The 22707-nt window shown below is 43.1% G+C and overlaps 2 protein-coding genes across 2 annotated transcripts in view; both read left to right on the top strand.

The window, feature by feature from the left end:
* Nucleotides 1–2887, top strand: part of fbxo45 (F-box protein 45) — an 11398-nt gene extending 8511 nt beyond the window's left edge. The window contains exon 2 of the mRNA XM_043701716.1: nt 748–2887. Within this exon, the coding sequence (XP_043557651.1) occupies nt 748–933 (186 nt within the window). The 3' untranslated portion in view covers nt 934–2887. The remainder of the gene's footprint in view (nt 1–747) is intronic.
* Nucleotides 2888–12267: 9380 nt separating this feature from the next.
* The window catches only part of LOC122555689 (transforming growth factor beta activator LRRC33-like), a 34151-nt gene continuing 23711 nt past the window's right edge, over nt 12268–22707 (top strand). The window contains exon 1 of the mRNA XM_043701715.1: nt 12268–12687. The gene's annotated coding sequence lies outside the window, so the exon portion shown is untranslated. The remainder of the gene's footprint in view (nt 12688–22707) is intronic.

Genomic DNA, 22707 nt, shown 5'->3' with positions numbered 1-22707 from the left:
TCCCCCAAGTCCCTCCTCCCTACCTTTTATCTTAGCCTGCTTGGCACACCCTCCTCATTCCTGAAGAAGGGCTTATGCCCGAAATGTCGATTCTCCTGTTCCTTTGATGCTGCCTGACCTGCTGCGCTTTTCCAGCAACACATTTTTAAGGTTTGATCTCCAGCATCTGCAGTCCTCACTTTCTCCTAGCTTCTATAAGGTATAAACACTTGCACGGGGGGTAATACGCAAAAGGATGATCTGATAGAACTCTTTAATTATGAAATAGTTTTATTGAACACACAGAGAAGATGTTCCCACTACTGCGGATAGCCACAGTAAGGAGTCATGAAATGAGCTAGTCATTCATGAATCTGAAAGTCTTTACCCAGGAAGTGGTGAGAATCTGGAATTTGTAACCATGTGGATTAGCCAAGGCATCCAATATTGGCATATATAAAAGGAGGCTAGATTAGCAACATGAGAAAGAACCTTATGCTGTAGCAAGATAAGTATACGGAGTTGGAACATAAATAACCTGTTTCGTTAATGAATAGCTCTTGTGCTGTAAGTTGTCTGAAATACTGTGTAAGCCAAATATATTAAAAAGTGACCCTCAAAATCGTAGTACTCTGGGGAGTTATACTCTACCCTGACTATACACAGAGAGAAACTCGGCTAAAATCTCAAATGGAAATAAATCTTGATTATATTGATGAATCTTCTGTCTCTTCTTTTTATAAATCTGTTGCCTACTTCTTTCTACAGATTGGGGAAAGGATACGTGTCATTCTAGATATGGAAGACAAGACTTTAGCATTTGAACGAGGCTATGAATTCCTTGGCGTAGCTTTCCGAGGCTTGCCAAAAGCATGTCTGTATCCGGCGGTATCAGCGGTTTATGGTAACACTGAGGTGACTATGGTGTATCTGGGCAAACCACTTGATGGTTGATAGTGGGCAAACTGCATGAGTTTACGTCTTAGAACCAAAGGAAGCTGCTCAAAGGGCCGTGGATAGTCTTGTCAATTCCCGGCAATCAAAAGGAGCGATGTGCAGTAGTCCAAGGGAGTGCAGTGAGGACTGCCAACCGGCAGAACCCATATGGCTGGATCACCATTGTATATATGTCTAAATAATCTGTGCGTATGTAGTGACGTTGGCTGTCTGTTTTACTGTAACATGCTGTGTACAATTTCACTATAATGATGGGTGGGGGGTGGGAACAGAGTCAGGCTGTAACTCAAATCATTTTGCTAACTGGAGATTTCACGTAAAATTGTGTACCCTAGCTGCATCTTGAAACACATTTGATTGTGATCGAATGCTGCACAGCTCAGGATTTTAAATTATTTATTACTGTGACACGGGCTGGACTCGCAAGGAGGTATCTTCTGGGGATGGGAGGGTGGGAATTTGAATGAAGTAGTGTGGATAACGTCACGTGGATTGTTGCATGGCAGGTCTATGCCAAAGGGTAGGTGTTGGTGGTGGAGACTGACATGTAAACATTTTAACAGTTGATTCCTTAAAAGAAACAGGTTCCTTAAAACACTTTGCCACTTGACAGTATCCTGATTCTCATGACCTTGATCACATTTTGTTGATTCAATTTCAGGCTGTGTTATCAACAGTAAAGGAACTCTCTCTGCCCGCTTTACCACCAGTTCTTCATTTACTTCTTTGTTCCTATTTCAAGTTTTACAGAGCAAAGTGCAAAGTTGTATCTAATGGTACAATCTGAGCCATGCCTGTTTAGAAAATGGTTTGCAAGGGGGTTGACTTAATATCCAGTTTCACTTCAATCTCACCGAACCCATCAAAAGCTGCAGCACAAACTGACAAGTTCTTTTGAACTGGATGGTTTATTCTCGGGGCTGTTGGACAGTGTTAGTGGTCAACGTTTCCGCTTTTTAAAAAATGAGTTTGTTTTGTGAGCTCTGCGAAGAAATGCACCCAGTTGACAAATTCAGATGCATGTTGTATGCTGAAGTGCACATAATTTTCGGCAGTTCCCTGATGAATGCACCAGCTAAAGAGTTATTCATGTTATTTGTTTCTGTTTGAATCTTGCTGGAGCGCTGGAATAAAATGCACAGGACTATAGAGTCATACAGCATGGACTAGAATCTAATTCCACTTTGAATTTGAAACAAAAACAGAAATTGCTGGAAAAGCTCAGCAGGTTTGGCAGCATCTGTGGAGAGAAATCAGAGTTAACGTTTCGGGTCGAGTCACCCTTCCTCAGAAGGCCCCGATCTTCAAACAGGATTGCAAAGTGATTTTAGGCATTCTGGGGAATGGTACTGGGTGCCATTTTATACACCTGAAATTTCTCCGGAAAGCTTTCCAAACATTCCTGGGGTCTTAAAATGGAGAGATGCCCTGGCTATATGGTGCAACCCCCTCTCAGGTTTCCTACAAATTTCATTTGATTCTGGGGGTCCGTTTGTTGATCCGGTTTCCATACCAGTGGAGTTGGAGTAGTCTGTTTTAGAAATACGCTACTCGGTAGATGAGAGCAACCCCAGTGGTTAGGCCTGGAGCCTTCACCTTTCGCCCAGCTATTGTACAATGACAACTGGGCCTGATTTTAATTTGAATTTCCAATTAGAACATGGGAGGGTATTTATTTGGAAAAGAAAGTATCCAAATGTGAAGTTGTGGATTTACTGCGCACTTCTGTCTACTACAAGGCAGTCTTGATGAAATGTATTGCTGCTATAGAATTGTATTTCCGTTATTTTTGTGTATTTTTGTAACTTTGATTAATTTTTTGTGTTACGGACATGATGAACATGGTATTTTGCTATTTACGATTTTTATTTGTGCATATGTCATGGATTTTAATTTGTGAGCAATTTTAAATGACCTGAATTTTTTTTTGTAACGTAAAGGAGTCATTGTTGTGGTTGTGTTCGCCGAGCTGGGAATTTGTGTTGCAGACGTTTCGTCCCCTGTCTAGGTGACATCCCCTAGACAGGGGACGAAACGTCTGCAACACAAATTCTCAGCTCGGCGAACAGAACCACAACACTGAGCACCCGAGCTACAAATCTTCTCACAGACTTTGTAAAGGAGTCATTTTACCCTGAGAATGAATTGGTAAAAGATGAGAGATCTTTAACTTTGACCGTGAGATCGCAGAGCATGGCTGAGGCTGCTTGACAATACACTATACCTTCCTTATGGGCATTAAGACACAATGAGGAGAGTTGGAATTCTGCAGTATATTAAATGTATGTTTTCCAGTTATCCTCATGTAAAACATGACCTCATGTGTCTTAGAATAAGGTCATTACTGCTTTATCTCAAAAGTCACAACTGGCACGTTAAATAAATTACAAAGGAACTTGAGGGAAGTGTAATAATTAGTCTGTTCTTTCAGGATTTCTATTATTGTCAAATAGTAAAATCATTTTGTTTAGCTAGTTTAGAATATAAGATCCTCAAATATCTGTTTCTGTGTACGAAACTAGACAGTGTCCTTAATGATCCAAAGGGGACATCTGACCTTCAGATATTTCAGTTGCCATTTCTGTATTAGGGAGAGAATGAGAACCCTGGAGAAATCCTTTCACCAGAGATTCACCTCGAGGAGTCTTCGATTTTAAGCAGTCAATCCAGAGTCTCTCTTTTGTTTTTGGTTTGTGCTAAAATTTACCTGATCTATCTATTTCTGCCTTTGTACATAGTTTTATCTGTAAATAAATCTGGAGTAGTTTTCAGTCTGGACAATGGTCTTGCAGCTGGAATTTGTTTCTCTTGCAATGATAGGATTAAAAGAAAGCCTAGCTCAGCATTTAAATAGAGTCATAGACTCTATCGACTCATAGAGATGTACGGCTTCGGTCCAACTCGGCCATGCCAACTAGATATCCTAAATTAATCTAGTCCCGTTCATCAACATTTGGCCCATATCCCTCTAAACCCTTTCTGTTAATGTACCCATCCAGATGCATTTTAAATGTAATTGTATCAGCCTCCTCCACCACATCTGGCAACTTATTCCCCGCATACACTACCACCTGCATGAAAAAGTTGCCCTTTAGGTCCCTTTTAAGTCTTTCTTTCCCCCCCTTACCTTAAACCTTTGCCCTCTAGTTTTGGACTCCCCTACCCTTGGGAAAAGACCTTGACTATTTACCCTATTCATGCCCCTCATGATTTTATGAACCTCTCTAAGGTCAGCCTTCAACGCTTCAGGGAAACTAGTCCCAGCCTATTCAGCCTCTTCCTATAGCTTAATCCCTCCACCCCGGTAAGATCCTTGTAATTTTTTTCTGAATCAAGTTTCACAACATCTTTCCAATAGCAGGATGACCAGAATTGAATGCAGTATTTCAAAAGTTGTGTAACCAATATGCTGTGCAGCTGCAACATGACTTCCCAACTCATATGCAATGCACTGACCAATAAAGGCAAGCATACCAAACGCTACCTTCACTCCCCTTTGAAGGACTATGAACCTGTGCCCCAAGGCTTCTCCTGTTTAGGGTTGAGGTGGCAGTACCTGTTTTCTTAAACATTCATGCAGGAAGTACAGTTGTTCACGGGTGGAACTCTCTCGGACGGCATTCCCATCTTCGGGCAAGTTGTAGCGTGTTGCGCCCATAGGTTTTTGCAAGGTTTGTAGCTCAGGTAGCCCTTCTGTTTGGCAACACTCCCCAGGACCTTACATTAAGTATATAAGTCCTGCCCTGATTTGTTCCACTGAAATGAAGCACCTCACATTTATCTAAACTAAAATCCAACTGCCGGTCCTTGGCACATTTGCCTATCTAAGAAGGTTCTGTTGTACTCTAAGGTAACCCTCCTGTTCACCACTGCTATTTTGTTTTGTCATTTATCTCAGGTGCTCAATAGCTTTCCTTAGTGAATCAACAAAGTGCACATATTCCAAATAAGATTAAAATGTGAAGAATTGTTTTCATTGGAAGGGTACTGGAACAGGAGGATAGAAATGATAATGTTTAGGGAAGTGTCTGTCGATGTTGTTCAGATAGATATCCAGAAGGCTTTTATTAGCTTTCCATATAAGAGATTATTAGGAAAAAGAAACACTTAGAATTGAGGGTAACCTTCTGATAGTGGCTGAGAAGCAAGAGACAAAGGGTAGAGATAGAATTCATGAGCTAAGTAGTATTCCTTGTGGATCTGCATTAGGCTACAACTTTATACTATTTCTGTCAATGATGGAACAGATCCAGTTTGCAAAAGATACTGAGTTACAAGACACCATAAGTGGTTTAGCAGAGTGCAGGAGACGTAAAAAGACATGTGAAAAGATTTAGTGAGTGGGTATAAACTGGCTGAAGTCCAATCTGTGAAAGAGTATCAGAACACTCATTTTGGATCCATGAAAGATAAATCTCTCACTTTTTCTCCTAATGGCACAAAACACTCATGGAGCAGCAGACAGACTTTGGGTCTTTGTACACAAGTTGCTAAAACTATGGTGCACAGGTACGGAAAGTAAGAAACCTGGTGTGCATTCACTCAAATTTATGCAGTACTGGCGTGATCGACTTGTGTTTACGTTAATACTTAAACAAGTGGATCAATAAGGGAATCTAGCCACCCCCTCATGGTGTCTAATGTAAGGGCAGCACAGTGGCTTAGTGGCTGGCACTGCTGCCTCAGCACCAGGGATCCAGGTTCGATTCTAGCCTTGGGAGAGTGTCTGCATGGAATTTGCCCATTCTCCCCGTGTCTGTGAGGGTTTCCTCCCACAATCCAAAGATGTGCAGGTCAGATGAATTCGGAATGCTAAATTGCCCATAGTGTTCATGGATGTGTAGGTTAGGTGCATTAGTCAGGGGTAAATGTAGAGTAATAGAGGATTGGGTCTCGGTGGGTGACTCTTTGGAAGGTTGGTGTGGACTTGTTGGGCCAAATGGCCTGTTTCCACACTGTAGGGATTCTATGATTTCTGAATGCTCCACCATTGACATTTAAAAGCTCGCCATTTCTAACTGGACCAACCATAGGTTCTGCTGTTGCTGGAAATTATATTCACCCTGTATTGAACTTTGCCCTGCACTAATAGGGTAGATGGAGAGATGTCCAAAACATAAATTTAAAAGGGAATTAAGGAGAAGTTTTTCCATTCAGAGATTTGAATGTGGGACTTGTTCACGTGGAATAGTGGACACGGACAGCATATATACATTTAAAGGGAAGCTATATAAATGCAAGAGGGAGAAAGGAATAAAAGGATATATTGATAAGGCAAGATGAAATTAGCTGGATACAGACTCCTACAATGCAGTATGAGGCTGTTGGGCTGAATCGTCTGATTTTGGCATAGAATTAAATGTAGGGGATCATGATTAAGAAATTGGTTATGTCATCATTAACGAAAAAATATATAGACTTCAGCAAGATACTGATTGATTGGTCAGCTGGGTAGAAAAGTGGCAAACAAACTTCAATCTGGAGAAGAATGAGATAATGCATTTGAGAACACTAACAAGGTAAGGGAATACACAATAAATGGTAGGATACTGAAAGGAAGAGGGATCAAGGATTGCATATCCATCGATCCCTGAAATTATGGGGCATATAGATAAGGTAGTCAAGCAGGCATCACAATACATGCATTTCTGAGGTATTGCATAGAATTTGAGATCTGCTAGAACTGTACATAAATGACTAGTTACAAAGCTAACACACAGTTGTAGTCACTGCAATACAGGATGGGTATGATTGCAGTTGAACAACATTTATTAAATTATCCTGTCTGGTAGGAATTATTCTGTAAGCCAATTTAATATAATCAGGTTTGCATTTTGTTGGGCTAGTATGTTGGACTGAACAGCCTACTTCACTACTGTAAACTTGGATGATTCCAATATTGTCTAATTGTGCAGCAAGTGTCTTATGTCCTCACATTGAAAAGCTTTCCACCAATTAAAAAACGCGTGTCAGGTGTGGAATGGAAGAGTCTCCAATTACCTGGATGGGTTCTGCTGCGACATTCAGGAAGCTCAATACTAAAGCCAAATCAGAACATTTGATTGGCACCACATCCACCACCTTCAACATTCATCCACCACTGGTACAGTGTGTACCATCTACATAATGCACTATAATAATTCACCAAGGTTCCATCAACACCACTCTACCATCTAGAAAGGAGAACTACCACTGAAAATTCTCATCCAAGCTATAAAGCATCTTCACTTAGAGTCATAGAGATGTACAGCATGGAAACAGACCCTTCGATCCAACCCATCCAGGCCGACCACATATCCCAACCCAATCTAGACCCACCTGCCAGCACCTGGCCCCTATCTCTCCAAACTCTTCCTATTCATATACCCATCCGAATGCCTCTTAAATGTTGCCATTGTACCAGCCTCCACCATTCTGCTGGCAGCTCATTCCATACCCATACCACCTTCTGCGTGTAAAGGTTACCCCTTAGGTCTCTTTTATATCTTTCCCCTCTCACCCTAAACCTATGCCCTCTTGTTCTGGACTCCCCCACCCCAGGGAAAAGACTTTGCCTATTTACCCTATCCATGCCCCTCAACTTTGTAAACCTCTATAAGGTTACCCCTCAGCCTCCAACGCTCCAGGGAAAACAGCCCCAGCCTGTTCAGCCTCTCCCTATAGCTCAAATCCTCCAACCCTGGCAACATTCTTGTAAATCCTTTCTGAACCCTTTCAAGTTTCACAACATCTTTCCGATAGGAAGGAGACCAGAATTGCACACAATATTCCAATACTGGCCTAACCAATGTCCTGTACAGCCACAACATGACCTCCCAACTCCTGTACTCGATACTCTGACCAATAAAGCATGCCAAATGCCTTCTTCACTCTCCTATCTACCTGCAACTCCACTTTCAAGGAGCTATGAACCTGCACTCCAAGGACTCTTTGTTCAGCAACACTAGGGCATTACCATTAAGTGTATAAGTCCTGCTAAGATTTGCTTTCCCAAAATGCAACAGCTCGCATTTATCTGAATTAAACTCCATCTGCCAGTTCTCAGCCCATTGGCCCATCTGGTCAAGATCCTCTTGTAATCTGAGGTAACCCTCTTCGCTGTCCACTACACCTACAATTTTGGTGTCATCTGCAAACTTACTAACTGTACCTCTTATGCTTGTGTCCAAATCATTTATGTATATGACTTGGAACTATCTATTCACTGTCACTTCTGTCAAAAACGTGGAACTCCCTAACAGCATTATACCTACGGCCCAAAGACTGCAGCAGTTCAAAAATGCAGCTGTCCTCCACCACCTCAAAGGCAAATGGAAATGCATAATAAACGCTGGCCCAGCCAGTGATGCCTACATTCCAATAATAAATGTATTAATAGTGCTTGAACCCAAAAATTGATACCCAGTTGATACCCTAGTGCAGTACAATGGAGTACTACATTGTAGGAGGATGTCATCGCTCAGATACATTAAAAAACTGGAACATAGGTGGATAATTAGAACTGAGGTACAAATCAGCATGTCATTAATAGGTGCAATAGACTTCAGGATACTTGGTAGTATATTAGCATGGATGGAGGATTGGCTAACAGAAGGCAGTGAGTAATGACAAGGGGACATTTTCAGGATGGGTCAGGGTCATAATTATTTACAATATATAATAATGACCTGGAAGAGGAGGTGAATGTATTATAATCAAGTTTGCAGATGACACAAAAATTGCTGGGAAGTGGGGATGACACAGAGATCCTGCAGAGAGATATACTGATTAAGAAAGTGGGCAAATGGAATACCGTGTATAAAAATCAGTGAGCAAAGAAGTGACAGATGGAATACAATGTGGGAAAGCGTTATGCACTTTGGTAAGAAGAATAGGAGCATAGAATATTTTCTAAATGGGGGAAGGCTGTGGAAATCTGAGGCACAAAGGGACTTGGAAATCCTACTTCAGGATTCTCTTAAGGTTAACATGCAGGTTCAGTTGGCGGTTAGGATGGCAAATGCAGTGTTCATTTCAAGAGGGGTAGAATACAAGAGCAGGGATGTACTGCCGAGGCTGAAAAGGGTCTGGTCAGACTATATTTGGAATATTGTGAGCAGCTTTGGAGGTGTGCAAGATTGGTCCATGGGCTGAATGGCTTGACATATGAGGAACGGATGAGGTCTCTGGGCCTATACTCAAGAGAATTTAGAAGGATGAGGGAGGATCTGATTGAAACTTGCAGAATACCTTCACTGTCTATGTACTAATGACTTGTATGAGAAAAGTGAATATTATATATAGATTGGATGTAGAGAAGATGTTTCCACTATTAAGAGAAACTCGGACATGAGGAGACAGTCTCCGAGTGAAGGGATGGTCCTCTATAACTGCAATGAGGAGGAATTTCATCAGCCATGAGTCTGTGGAACTAATTTCCGCAGACGGCTATGGTGGCAAAGTCATTGAGTATATTTAAAACAGAAATAGGTTTTTGATTATTAAGGGGATCAAAGGTAACGGGGAGAAGGCAGGAGAAACATATCAATCATGATCAAATGGCAAAGCAGACTTGATGGACCGAATGGCCTAATTCTGTTCCTCTATCTTATGGCTGTGTGGTTATTCACTTGGCGGGAAGAATAGAGGAACCGATATTATTTAAATGGAGAAAGACTGCTTAAATCACAAAAAGCTAGCAGCCAAGTTTAGTGGGTAATAAGGACAGCAAATGAAATGTTATTTCAAGAGGAACCTTTATTCAATTTGAACTCCCCAACCTTAGAGAAAAGATCTTTGCTCTTCAACTTATCTATGCCCCTCATGATTTTATAAACCTTGATAAGGTCACCCCTCAACCTCCAGGACTCCAGTCAAAAATGCCCCAGCCTATCCAGCTTATTTTTATAATTCAGGCCCTTCATTCCTGGCAACGTCCTGGTAAATCTTTTCTGAACCCTCTCCAGTTTGAGAACATCGTTCCTATGACTGGGCAACCAGAACTGCACACAGTACTCCAGAAGAGGCCTCATCCTGTACAACCTCAACATAACATCTCACCTCCTATACTCAAAGGTCTGAGCACTTTCTTAAGTGCTTTCTTAAGGGCTAAACACTTTCTTAACCACCCTGTCTACCTGTGACACAAATTTTAAAGAATTATGTACCTGAACCCCTCAATCTCTTTGCTCTACAACAGTACCCAGGGCTCTACCATTAATTGTATAAGTCCTGCCCATGTTTGTCTTACCAAATTGCAATACTTTGCATTTATCCAAATTAAACTCCATCTGCCACTCCTCAGCCAATTGTCCCAATCGATCAAGATCTCTTCATAATCTCAGATAATCTTCTTCACTGTCCACTATGCCACCAAGTTTGGTACCACCCACAAATTTACTGACCATGCTCATCCAAATCATTTATCTAAAATGACAAATAAAAGTGGACCCAGTACTGATTACTATGCTGATCACAGGCGTCCAGTCTGAAAAACAACCTTTCACTACTACCCTCTGTCTCCTATTGTAACGCCAATTTTGTATCCAATTGGCAAGCTCACCCTCTTATGATCCTGCTTCACAACCACCTGATGAAGGAGCGTCGCTCCGAAAGCTAGTGCTTCCAAACAAACCTGTTGGACTATAACCTGGTGTTGTGTGATTTTTAACTTTATTTCTGTATAACATTATCATTATCACCTGGAAGACACACTACAGCAGATCATTATAAAATTAAATAATTCATCGATTCAAATTATTTCAGAGTTCGAAAGGCCACAGTTTTTTGCAGTTTTTTTTTTAAAAGAGTGTGCACCTCAAACTTTACAGAATTGAAATGTTCACAGTGATAATATAAAGAAGAGGACATCATGAAGCTGGAGGGGGTTCAGAAGAGATTTACCAGGAGGTTGCCAGGAATGGAGGGTTTCAGTTATAGGGAAAAATTGGATAGGCTGGGAATTTTGTCACTGGAGTGTAGGAGGTTGAGAGATGACCTTACAGAGGTTTATAAAATAATGAGGGGTATAGATAAGGTGAACGGCAGGTATCTCTTCATGAGGGTGGACTTTTTAAGACTAGGAGGAATATTTTTAGGGAGAGAGGAGAAAGATTTTAAAAAGACATGAGGGGCAATTTGTTTTACACAGAGAGTGGTTTGTGTGCGGAATGAACTTGCAGAGGAAGTGGTGGATGCGGGTTCAGTTACAACAATTAAAAGACATTTGGATAAGTACATGAATAAGAAATGTTTGAGGGTTATGGGCCAAATGCAGGGAGATGGGACTAGTTTAGTTTGGGAATTATGGTTGGCATGGACAAGTTGGCCCAAAGGTCTGTTTCTGTGCTATATGATTCTATGACTTTAAGAGGCTCTTTATTCCCTGACCTTGCTCTATCACTTAGCTAGACTGTGGTTGGTCTCTCCCTTAACCTCCATTTACCTGCCTTCTCTCTAAGCCACTTAGGTTTCTGTGAAGTAAAAGTATTATCACTTTCAGTTCTGGCATTTTCACTTGACCTCAACAGCTTTTTGGGGAAGAGAGCTCCAGATTCACTTTTCCCTTTGTGCTTCGTGACATTAGCCCTGAAACATTCTGGCTCTGTTTTAAGATTCTGATCCTGGGCCTGGACACAGAACACCCTTCAACCTACCCTTTAATTATCACAGCATGGAACAAATTCATCTTCTGTACTACAGAAACTTGTCCTTTTAATAACTTAATAAAGGGAAATTGTTTATACTGAAACAGTCTGTCTTATTGGATTTGTGGTGAAGAGAGTTGGCTCTTCCACATTATACCCACAGGGGGGGCTGTCTCCCACTATTTCAAGTGACTGAGTTTATCAAAAGGCTTGCTGTTGCAGGTCTCTCTCATAACTGTAGAATTGAGACAAGAGATGGAGGACATTTGGCCCATCACCTCTCTGAAAGAGCAGTTCAGCTCTCCACCCTGTCTTCCCAGCCCCTCAAATTGATTTCTTTTCATCAAATTTGGTTTTGAAAGCCAAGATTTAACCTGCCCACATCAAACACTCAGGCGGCGCCTCCTAGGTCACAACTAGTCGTTGTAAAAGATGTTCTCCTCACGTTATTGTTACCTTTCTTATCGTTCAACTCAAGGCAAGTCCAGGTCCTCTTGTTTTCTCAATCCTTCTGCCAGCGGGAATGGTTTCCCCTAACTACTGTGTAGACCCTTCCATGCCAATCACATTCCCTCTCAATCCTATCGCCCCTTATTCACCGATCTATCCACAAAAGCAAAGTGGCTCAGTCCCGGAACCATTGTAAATCTTTTCTGCACCCTGTCTGGAGCCGTCAGATCTGGTGTGCAGAAACACGGGACACGATACAGTATTCTGGCTGGGACAGAGCCCAGTGTTTCACAAGTTTTCGCTGTATCTGTAAGTTAGTGAAGAGGAGGATGCATTACTTGTGGGAGTGGTTTACCAGCACTCTCCCGCAAGCCACCCTAACCTGAAAAGCCACGAGTAACAGTACAAGAGCACAGTGGAATATGCTGGTCAAAAATTAAAACCTCGTAACCATTGCCCACAGGGAGGAGGTGGATACACACCACATTATAGAGGCACGGAAACAGAAACCGTCTGCACAGACACCCCCGTGTGCAACGTGAGAGACGGACGTGGGATACAGTCCTTCGGGATGATGCTGGAGGGGGAGCAGGGTCCATTGAAGAAGGGTCTTCTGTGAGGCGGCCTGTGCTTTGCTAGTCGGGCAGGCTCAGCTCCGGGAGGCAGAAAGAGGAAGGTACAAGATGCTGCTTCCCTTTGAGCTCCTTCAGCCAGTCGTGCTCTCCCCTTCCTTGCTGTATTTAGTGTTGCCAGGTGCGAGGCAGACTCCTGATATTCAAAAGTCTCCGTTTTTCAGTGAGACAACAGTCAAGGCTCCGCCAATGCCTGTCTATCTGTTCTCAATTTGTGATTGTGACTGACGAGGTTACCATCTATTGCCTATTACCTAGTTGCTGCAGGGCTGTTGTGGAGCAGTGGTAGTGTCCCTACCTCTGAGTCAGGAGGTCCAGGTTCAAGTCCCACCTGCTCCAGAGGGGTGTAAGAAATCGCTGAACATAGTTTGGGGATGCTGGTATTGGACTGGGGTGTACAAAGTTAAAAATCGCACAACACCAGGTTATGGTCCAACAGGTGTATTTGGAAGCACTAGCTTCCAGAGCGCCGCTGATGAAGGAGCAGCGCTCCGATAGCTAATGCTTCCAAATAAACCTGTTGGACTGTAAGTGTGATTGTTAACATGGCTGAACATTGACATTGACGAGCTGCTACAGGTAGGTGATTATGAGCTACCTTTTTGTACCAATTTAACCCACAGTGCTCTTGTGGAGCAAGTTTCAGGATTTTGACCCAGTGATGCTAAAAACATGGTCATGTTGTTCGAGTCAGTTGGGTTAGTGACTTGGAGGGGAACGTGAGGCACGGTGACTCAGTGCTTAGCACTGCTGCCTCACAGCAACAGGATCCCAGGTTCAATTCCAGCCTCGGGCGACTGTCTGTGTGGAGTTTACACATTCTCCCTGTGTCTGCGTGGGTTTCCTCTGGGTGCTCCTGTTTCTTCCCACAGTCCAAAGATGTGCATGTTAGGTGAATTGGCCTTGCTAAATTGCCCATAATGCGAGGTGCATTAGTCAGAGGGAAATGGGTCTGGGTGGGTTACTCTTCAGAGAGTTGGTGTGGACTGGTTGGGCCGAAGGGTCTGTTTCCTCACTGTAAGGAATCAAATCTAATCTAATTCCCAGGAATGTACTTCCTGAGGATCTTGTTTCTCAGCATGACCTGCTCTGCTTTCAACTCTCTTCAGCTGGGTCTGTCACCCACTCCAATGTTCAGTCTGTAGTGAGGTGTGAGAGCCACTGAGTTCACACACATGTCTTTCAATCTCTATTTCAATACCCGTCCCTGGAATAGTTGCGTCCTGTGCAGTTACTCCTCAGAGTGAATGACAGTTAGAGGCAGCTTGAAGATTGATTTAAAGAGAAAGTTCTATCCTCCTAGTTGAATTAATTCTAACTTTAAATCAGCTGCCTGGGCTCAGACGTGACACATATCCCATCAGTGATCAAACTCTCCTGTAATATTGGGCCCCAGTCCCTTCAGAAGAACTTTCAGATCCTTCAGCCAGACTTCATAGGGAAGATCATGGAATAAATTCACCACCTTGAAAGGGTTCAGAAAATATTTACAAGCACGTTGGAGGATTTAAGCTATAGGGAGAGGTTGAAGAGGCTACGGCTGTTTCCCCTGGAGCATCAAGGCTGAGGGGTGACCTTATAGAGGTTTATAAAATCATTTGGGGCATGGATAAATAGACCTAAGGGGCAACTGTTTCAAGCAGAGGGTGGTACATGTATGGAATGAGCTGCCAGAGGAAGTGGTGGAGGCTGGTACAATTGCAACATTTAAGGGGCATCTGGATGGGTATATGAATAGGAAGGGTTTGGAGGGATACGGGGTGGTGCTGGAAGGTGGGACTAGATTGGGTTGGGATATGTGGACAAGTTGGACCGAAGGGTCTGTTTCCGTGCTTTACATCTCTCTGACTCTATGCCTGTGTAACCAACTCAAGCTTTCTCATTGAGAGAGTTCAACAGATTAAAGCGCAAATGTGATGGAAACACCCTGAAGCGAGGCTTTTATATTGTTGATGGCCCACTATTGCTGATTAAGGAGCCTGATGACCTCTTCACTGGGTATGTCCCAGCCCAGCCTTAACTCTATCCATCTTTCTCAGTCGAGTTGGATCCTTTGAATGTCCATGTTTGTTGATATTTTCCTAACCAACCTGTTCAGAGATGTGATGTCACACCTCTGGAGCAGTAGGACATGAATCCAGGTTTCCTGGCTCAGAGATAAGGACACTATCCAGTGTGTCCAAGTACATTTTAAAGGTTATGAGGTTTCCCACCTCAACTACCTTCCCAGGCAGTGCAGTCCAGGTCCCCAACACTCTCTGGGTGAAAAAAACATTCCCTCAAATCCCTTCTCAAGTTCCTACCTTTCACTTTAAAACTATGTCCCCTTGTTATTGACCCTTTGTCTAATGGGGACAGCTGTTTTCTATTCAGCTTGCCCATACCCATCATAATCTTATACATCTTCATTAGGTCCCCCCTCACCCTTCTCTGCTGTATAGAAAACAGCTTATCCAGTCCCTCTTCATAACTAATCTGATCCAGCCCAGGTAACAGCCTAGTGAATCTCCTCCAAATCCCTTCCAGTGCAGTCACATCCTTCCTATGGAGCGGTGACCAGAACTGCACACAGTATTCCAGCTGTGGGCTGAACCAAAGTCCTGTACAGCTCCAACATCATCTTAATGCTCTGACAACCTCTGCCATGACTGGTAAAGGTAAGTATCCCATTAGCCTTCTTAACTATTGTATTAACCTTCCTGCTACCTTCAGGGCTGTGTGGAACCTTCCAAGGTTCCTCTGAGTTTCCTAGTGTCGTGCCATTCATTGACTACTCCCCTGTTTTGTTCCTTCTTCCATAGTGCATCATCTCACATTTATCAGGGTTAAAGTCTATCTGCCACTGATCTGCCCATCTGACCAATCCATTTACATTCTCCTAACCTAACACCTTTTTCCTCACTGTAAACCACCCTGGCCAGTCATTGTGTCATCCGTAAACCTATTTATCATCTCACCTCCATATTCTCATCTGCGTAATTTATGAATATCGCAAACAATAAGGGACCCAGCACGGATCCCTGTGGGATATCTCTGCACACTGGGTTTCCATCACACAAACAGCCTTCTACCACCACTCTCTGTCTCCTGTCACTTTTGGATCCATCTTGATTACCCTGGATCCTGTGAACTTTTACCTTCTTTATCAGTTTTCCATGTGGGACCTTGTGAAAGGCCTTACACTTGTAATAATCAATTCTCTAAACTTCTGTTTTATTTCAAAAATATACTTTTTTCATAAAAACATATCTTTGTGTGTATACGCAGTCACAAATACTGTTCGGTTCTGTATAATAATGCATCAAAGAAGCAAACAAACACTCTATCCAAACAAACAAAAGAATTCTCCAAACTCCTAAGTGTGTATACCCGGGTAGCAGTGGTCTACTCATTCCGGTTACTCACTAACATAAACACACCTCACAGAAAAATGACTAGATGCGATGTATAATCAGTCAGGAGCCTGTGCAGACCCTCTGATACAGCAATGCACCAAACTCAAGCTGACAGCAGCAGCCAGCTGCACTGACCGTTATTTTAGATTGATGCCTGTTGTCAAGCCAGCAAATAATCAGAAAACAGTCCCCACAAAACAGGAAACGAGGCTACACATCAACTTTCATCTATTTACACAGTGAGGTGTGGATACTTTCCAAATGACTCGATCAACTCTAGGGTGAGGGGAAGGGTGAGATAAAGGTTCTAGAGAGTGAGGAGACTGGAGACGAAAGGTATTAAGAGTGAAAAGGAACAAACAAACAGTGAAGTGGCATTAGGTCCAGTACCACTCTCCAGCACATGCCCCTCAATCCTCCCAACTCCAACTGCCCTCTGTTTTACCTTGGGAAATCTCAACGTCAGTTTCAACCTCTCAGTTACAACTGCTCTCAAAATAAACTCTGGCAAATTGAAGACCTTCAGTTCACCACTGCATTTCCGTAGTCACTCTTCCTCCTGATTCAGTCCTGATCTCAGCTCCTTAAGAGTGCAGACATTACATGAGATCGTGGTGGACTCTTCCTGCAATCCTACTGCCACTAAACTGCTGAAAGGCAGAAATAAGGATTGAAAACTCGACAACTTTTCCAGATATTGCTATAGTGTAACCCTCCAGAGATGTTGATTTCCCCCTTGGCTGGATGTCATTGGTTGTTGCCTTGACATTTCACCACACTGACCTCATCATCTGGATTCTGTTCCCTGGTGCCCAATGTTATTGCAATTGATACTTTTTTGAGCCTGTTTTCTCCCTGTTTGATCCATTAGGTGTCATGACTTCCTAAGACCTGGGCTCAATGCCTCTGTAGTAAGGTTGTTCCCATTGTAGGGTGGATGACTCTCACAATCTGTCCTGTGAGTAGCTGAGATAGTTCCATATCTGCTTGTGGGCCATGCACCATCCTCTTCCTCATTTGCTGATCTTGCTTCTTCGTGCATTTGCTTGGTGACAACATTTGATCTGGGGTAATGTGATAGGGACGTGACACGATTCATGACCTCTGTGACCCATGTTATCACTGAAAGTCCTGCCCACATACAGTGACCCGTTATGAGAAATGAGTTCTTCAACTGCTCTGACCACACTGAGTCTGGATAATAGGATGCTTATCATTCTTTCACAAGTGAAATTGAACACAAGATGAAGGATGTTATTTTTAATTCATACAAGGTATGCATGAATCCATATCTCAAGTGGAATCTTGATCTCTTTATTGAAGGACTGACGGAAGTGTGTTGAAGGTGGGTTAGGGGAGGACTGATACCTCAAAAAGAGTGAGTTGTCTGGTGAGGAAAGGTTGGGCAGACCGGTCTTGTTTCCCCTGGAGTTTAGAAGAGTGAGGGGTGACTTGATCAAAGTGTGTAAGGTCTTGAATGGTCTTGAAAAGGTGGACATGAAAATGATGTTTCCTCTTGTGTGTCAGTCCAGATGATGGGGCACTGTTTCAAAGTGAGCAGTCACCTTTCTAGGAGAGAGATGAGGAGAATATTTTATTTTGTTTCCGAGAGTTGTGTGAGTTTGGAACTTCCTGTCTCAGGAGGAGGTGAAGGCGGGATCATTGAATATTTTTAAGGCAGAAGTGATTACATTCTCTTAGGCAAGGGAGGTAAAGAGAGGAATCATCAGTTTACACCATGTGACATATTTTTGGAATATCAAGTTGTAACACAAATGAGGTACATTGATTCTGCCTACATGAAGGTCTCTGCTGGGTTTATTTGCAGTTAAACTAGTACAGATAGTATAGAGAAATTTTTAAACATATCCGTGCAAACTGACCAAGGCCTCTGGTCATGTGACAGCATCCAGGTACATGGCTCATCTGCATGCCAAGTTTCTTAAAGGGACATCACTCCTAAAGTGATACAACAACCCTTCCTCCACCCTCACTTGTAAAACATCATCCAATCACTCACCTCCTCTTTTTCTCCAAAGTCACTGAATATATTATTCCCTTCCAACTTCGTTCCCAGCTTTCCTGGAACTGCATGCCTGAATGTGTCTGGTCAAATGTCTATGCCGGCTACAGTACCAAGATGATTCCGAACAAAAGACTGACTGCATTTTCCTTCGTTATCCTTCTTGAACAGTTCCGAGCCTTTGACACAATTGACAACACCATCTTCCTCCAATGTTTCTCCATCATCGTTCAGCTGGGTAGGGAGGACACTTGGATTTATTCTTTTCTATCTAGTTATCACTAGAGAGTCACTTGCAACAGCTTCCCTTTCTGATCCTGCCCCAAGGATTGGTGATATCATCCAAAAACAGAAAATTGCTCCAACAAAATATTCCTGCCACAAACTCCGTCCCTTAACCACAATCCTGATCACCCTGGCCACTGTCTGAATCTAAAGCAGTTCCTTTCCAGCTTTAGTGTCCCATTTCCCTCTGTGTTTAGCTCCTGCTCGCATATCCATCATTGAGACGGTCTATTTCCATTCCTTTAAGATTGCCTAACCCAACTCCTGCCTCAGCTCATTGCTTCATGTTTATTATTTCAATGCAACCCTAACTATCTTCCAATGTTCTCCCCACCATAAACCTGAGGCTATCCAAAACCATGCTCCATGCATCTTAATTTGCAGTTCGATGTGAATTTACCTCAAAAAGGGTATATTGCCTGATGCAGCAATACTTACACTATCCCTCATAACAAGAAACTGGATGGGACCATTGTGGTATTGGAAAATCCAACAGACACTGGCTACACTGGACAATCATCCCATCCACAGGCACACCAGTGTCCGGGCCAACACTAATGTTCATCAGTTATAAAAGAGCAGCATGCTCCAGTAGCATGTCATGCTTCAAATGATCCCAGAATAAGATGGAGTCTGAGACATTTATATCCTCAGATCACATGCTCTGATAGCAGGATAATATCCTGAGCAGGTCTGCTGAAGGTATCCTTACATTCTGACCATGATTATCCAACACAATACCATTTACCCATCATCCCTGTCATCACTGACATCCATTAGCTCTAGGTAAATCAATGCCTTGATTTAAAAATTCTCATCCTTACTTTGAAACCTCTCCCTTCCTCATCTCTGTATTCTTCTCCAGCCTTCTGTGATGTCTGCAATGTTCTAATTCTGGTTTCTCGAGCTTCTCTGATTTTATTGACTCTATCAGTGGTGGATGTGCTTTTAGGTTAGATTAGATTCACTGCAGTATGGAAACAGGCCCTTCGGCCCAACAAGTCCACACCGACCCAATCTAGTCTCATTTGCCAGCATTAACTGACCAAGTCTTAGGCTATAGGTTTCCATCTCTATTTCCACACCTCTCTCTCTTTCTTTAAGACATTCTTTAAAGTTGACCATTTGACCAAACATTTGCTTTGATATCCCAGTTTTTTTCTGATATAACGCGATAGTTGATTCCCGTGCGATCCGCGTTATAAGAAAATCGTGTAATAGCAGCACCATTTAAACCAATGGCACTGGAATCACGTTACGTCCAGTACAGGTAAGGAAAGTTTGTGTACGACAAATAATGGTCTAAATTCTTCTGTCTGCGTTGCAGCCAATTCGCGTTGAAGAAACATGTGTTAGAGCAGAACTGACTGTATGTGGTTTGGTGTCACATTTTGTTCAGTAACACTTCTATGTAGCATTTTGGAGGATAGTGCTACCACAAAGGCTTTATACAGTAAGCTATATAAATGCAAGTTGTTGTTGGTGTTGCAAGCGGGTGGATTTAGAGCAGGTGGGATATTAAAGATTAGAAGCGACAATTAGGCAAGTGTTATTAGACCCAGTTAGATATTAAAGGGTTTTGAGAATTAGATTGGGTGTGATATTGAAGGATATGGGAATGAGACATCTTTCAGCTAAGTGGATTGATCGCTTTGGAAGTAACGTGCTATAATTTCAGTTCCCTTATTTAGATGCAAAACTGCTGCATCATTAGGGTTGGTTTGTACACTCAGTGTGAGTGATATTTATTAGAACCAGGGCCCTAATTCTCAAACTTCAGTTTTATTTATATTTCCCCAAACTGCCTCCCTCAGTTTTTCCCAGCATCACAGATACTAGCCTTCAGCCAATTTGATTCATTCCACATGATATGAGAAACAGTTGGAGGCACTGGATACTACAAAGGCTATGGGGTCTGACAACATTCTGGCACAGTGCTGAAGGCTTGTGCTCCAGAACTTGCCACAGCATGCAAACTGTTCCAGTACAGTTACAACACTAGCATCTAGAGATTCACTACTTTCTCGCTTTCTACCCTGATCATCTCTAAATCCTACCCTCTCCACCCACTCTCTCTCTGCCGCTCCCTCCCAATCATTCGCACACACTCTCTGTTTCTGATTCTTTCTGCTACTCTGTTTCTTTTTTTTAGATTAGATTCCGTACAGTGTGGAAACAGGCCCTTCGGCCCAACAAGTCCACACCGCCCCTCTGAAGAGAAACCCACCCAAACCCATTCCCCTACCCTATATTTACCCCTGACTAACACACCGAACACTACGGGCAATTTAGCGTGGCCAATTCACCTGGCCAGCACATCTTTGGATTGTGGGAGGAAACCGGAGCACCCGGAGGAAACCCACGCAGACTCAGGGAGGATGTGCAAACTCCACACAGACAGGCGGGAATCGAACCCAGGACTCTGGTGCTGTGAGGCAGCAGTGCTAATCACTGAGCCACCGTGCCGCCCATTTGTCTGTCCTCACTCTGTCTCTCTCTCTCTCTCTCTATCTCACTCTGTCTTTATTTGTGTGTGTGTCTCTCTCTCTCCTTTTCACTCTCGCTTTCACCACTTCTCTCTCACCCACACTCAGAGTAGACACTGAGAGGATGTTTCCCTTGGTAGGGGAATCTAGAACAAGGGGATGCTGTTTCAGGATCCGAGGCAGTTCATGAAGGACAAAAAATGAGGGGAAGCTTTTTTACTTAAAGGGATGTGAATCTTTGGAATTCTCTACCACAGAGTGTTGTGGGTGGAAATGAAATTTAAAGCAGAAAAAAAGGCAAAGTTGAGGTCTCTTAGAGCATATAGGAAAGTGGAGTTAAAGCCCGAGTTCAGTTGTGGTTGTCTTGAATGAAAGAACAGGCTGGTGGGTTGAATAGCCTGCAGTGATTGTAATGAGGTCAGCCAGGTGGACCTCATACGATATGAGTTCCCTGACTGGGGCTGTTAACCTGGTCCAATCAGGGAACCCTGGCTGATGGATAAGAACAGGAGTGTCAGAGGTTCTGTTCACTCTGAGAGTTGGCTCTGAGGGAGCTGGGTCAGTATCGAGGACTCTCCACGTGTATATAAAGTGTGACTTGGTGACAGGATACACGCCTCTGTGGAGTTATTTCAGCCTACTGCTGTACTTGCTTTGTATTTTACAGAAGTAGGAATGAGGTCTTGGTCAGTACCTCATTTCAGGTGAATTTTGGAGGGAATAAGACAACAGCAAATTGAGAGACTGCTTTGATGGTTCCATGTTATTGATGGTGATCAAACGGCACTGAGCTTGATCCCATGCGTTTAAAAACTGAGATGGGATTTATCTCCAGGAATACAGCGTGTGGGCTATTTGGAAGAGGACAGCTTCTGGGAGGAAAGGGGAAAGGATTTGTTTTAAGTTAGCGCCTTCAATGTACTTTCCTGCCAACAAAGTGGATTCTGAAGTATTATATCTGTCGTAACATCAGAGTCTGAGACAAAACTTGATGAGTCTTCTGCCACTCTGTTTAAATGGTTTCCACTGAATGACACAGCTCCTGTACCAACACAACCACCATCGCTAACAGTTCTTTGAACTTTTCATAGCTCGGAGAAACAAAAGAAAAAACCTCTCAGCACAAGGTTCATACAAAGGGCAGCCTCATTTTAGGAGTTTGTTTTTAACTCACTGTTCACACCAGAAGGGCTAATGAGGAACTGTGTAAACTGCTCACCAGCTGCACTTAATTTCTCTACATCTGGTGTCACGGGGGTCAATGTTCCCTTGCTGTTAGTCTCCCAGTGGTCCCATTGAAATTGGCAGCTTTGTACGGTTCAGAGCCTAACCAGGCTCACACCCTCGGTGGTGTATATTACCCTGCTCCTATCCCAGTTCCCACCCTCGGTGGTGTATATGACCCAGCTCCTATCTCGGTTCCCACCTTCGGTCGTGTATATTACCCAGCTCCTAGCCCGGCTCCTCCCACCCTCGGTCGTGTATATTACCCAGCTCCTATCTCGGTTCCCACCTTCGATCGTATATATTACCCAGCTCCTAGCCCGGCTCCTCCCACCCTCGGTCGTGTATATTACCCAGCTCCTATCCCGGTTCCCACTCTGCAATGGTATCTATTATCCAGCTCCTAGCTTGGTTCCTACAAGTAATTGCCACATAAATGGCAGGCAATCATCATTTCCAACCTAACCAGCGCCCCTTCACATTTAATGGTGTTACTATCACTGAATCTCCCACTATGACGTCCTGGGGGTTATTATTGAACAAAAACTCAACTGGACTCACCACATAAACGCAGAGGCTACAAGAGCAGGTCAGAGGCTAGGGTTGTGACTCCCCAAGACACAAGTCAGGAGAGTGATGGAATATTCGTTG

Source organism: Chiloscyllium plagiosum, chromosome 13 (genome assembly GCF_004010195.1).
Source record: "Chiloscyllium plagiosum isolate BGI_BamShark_2017 chromosome 13, ASM401019v2, whole genome shotgun sequence".
Classification (NCBI taxonomy): domain Eukaryota; kingdom Metazoa; phylum Chordata; class Chondrichthyes; order Orectolobiformes; family Hemiscylliidae; genus Chiloscyllium; species Chiloscyllium plagiosum.
This window is presented reverse-complemented; position numbering and strand designations above follow the sequence as displayed.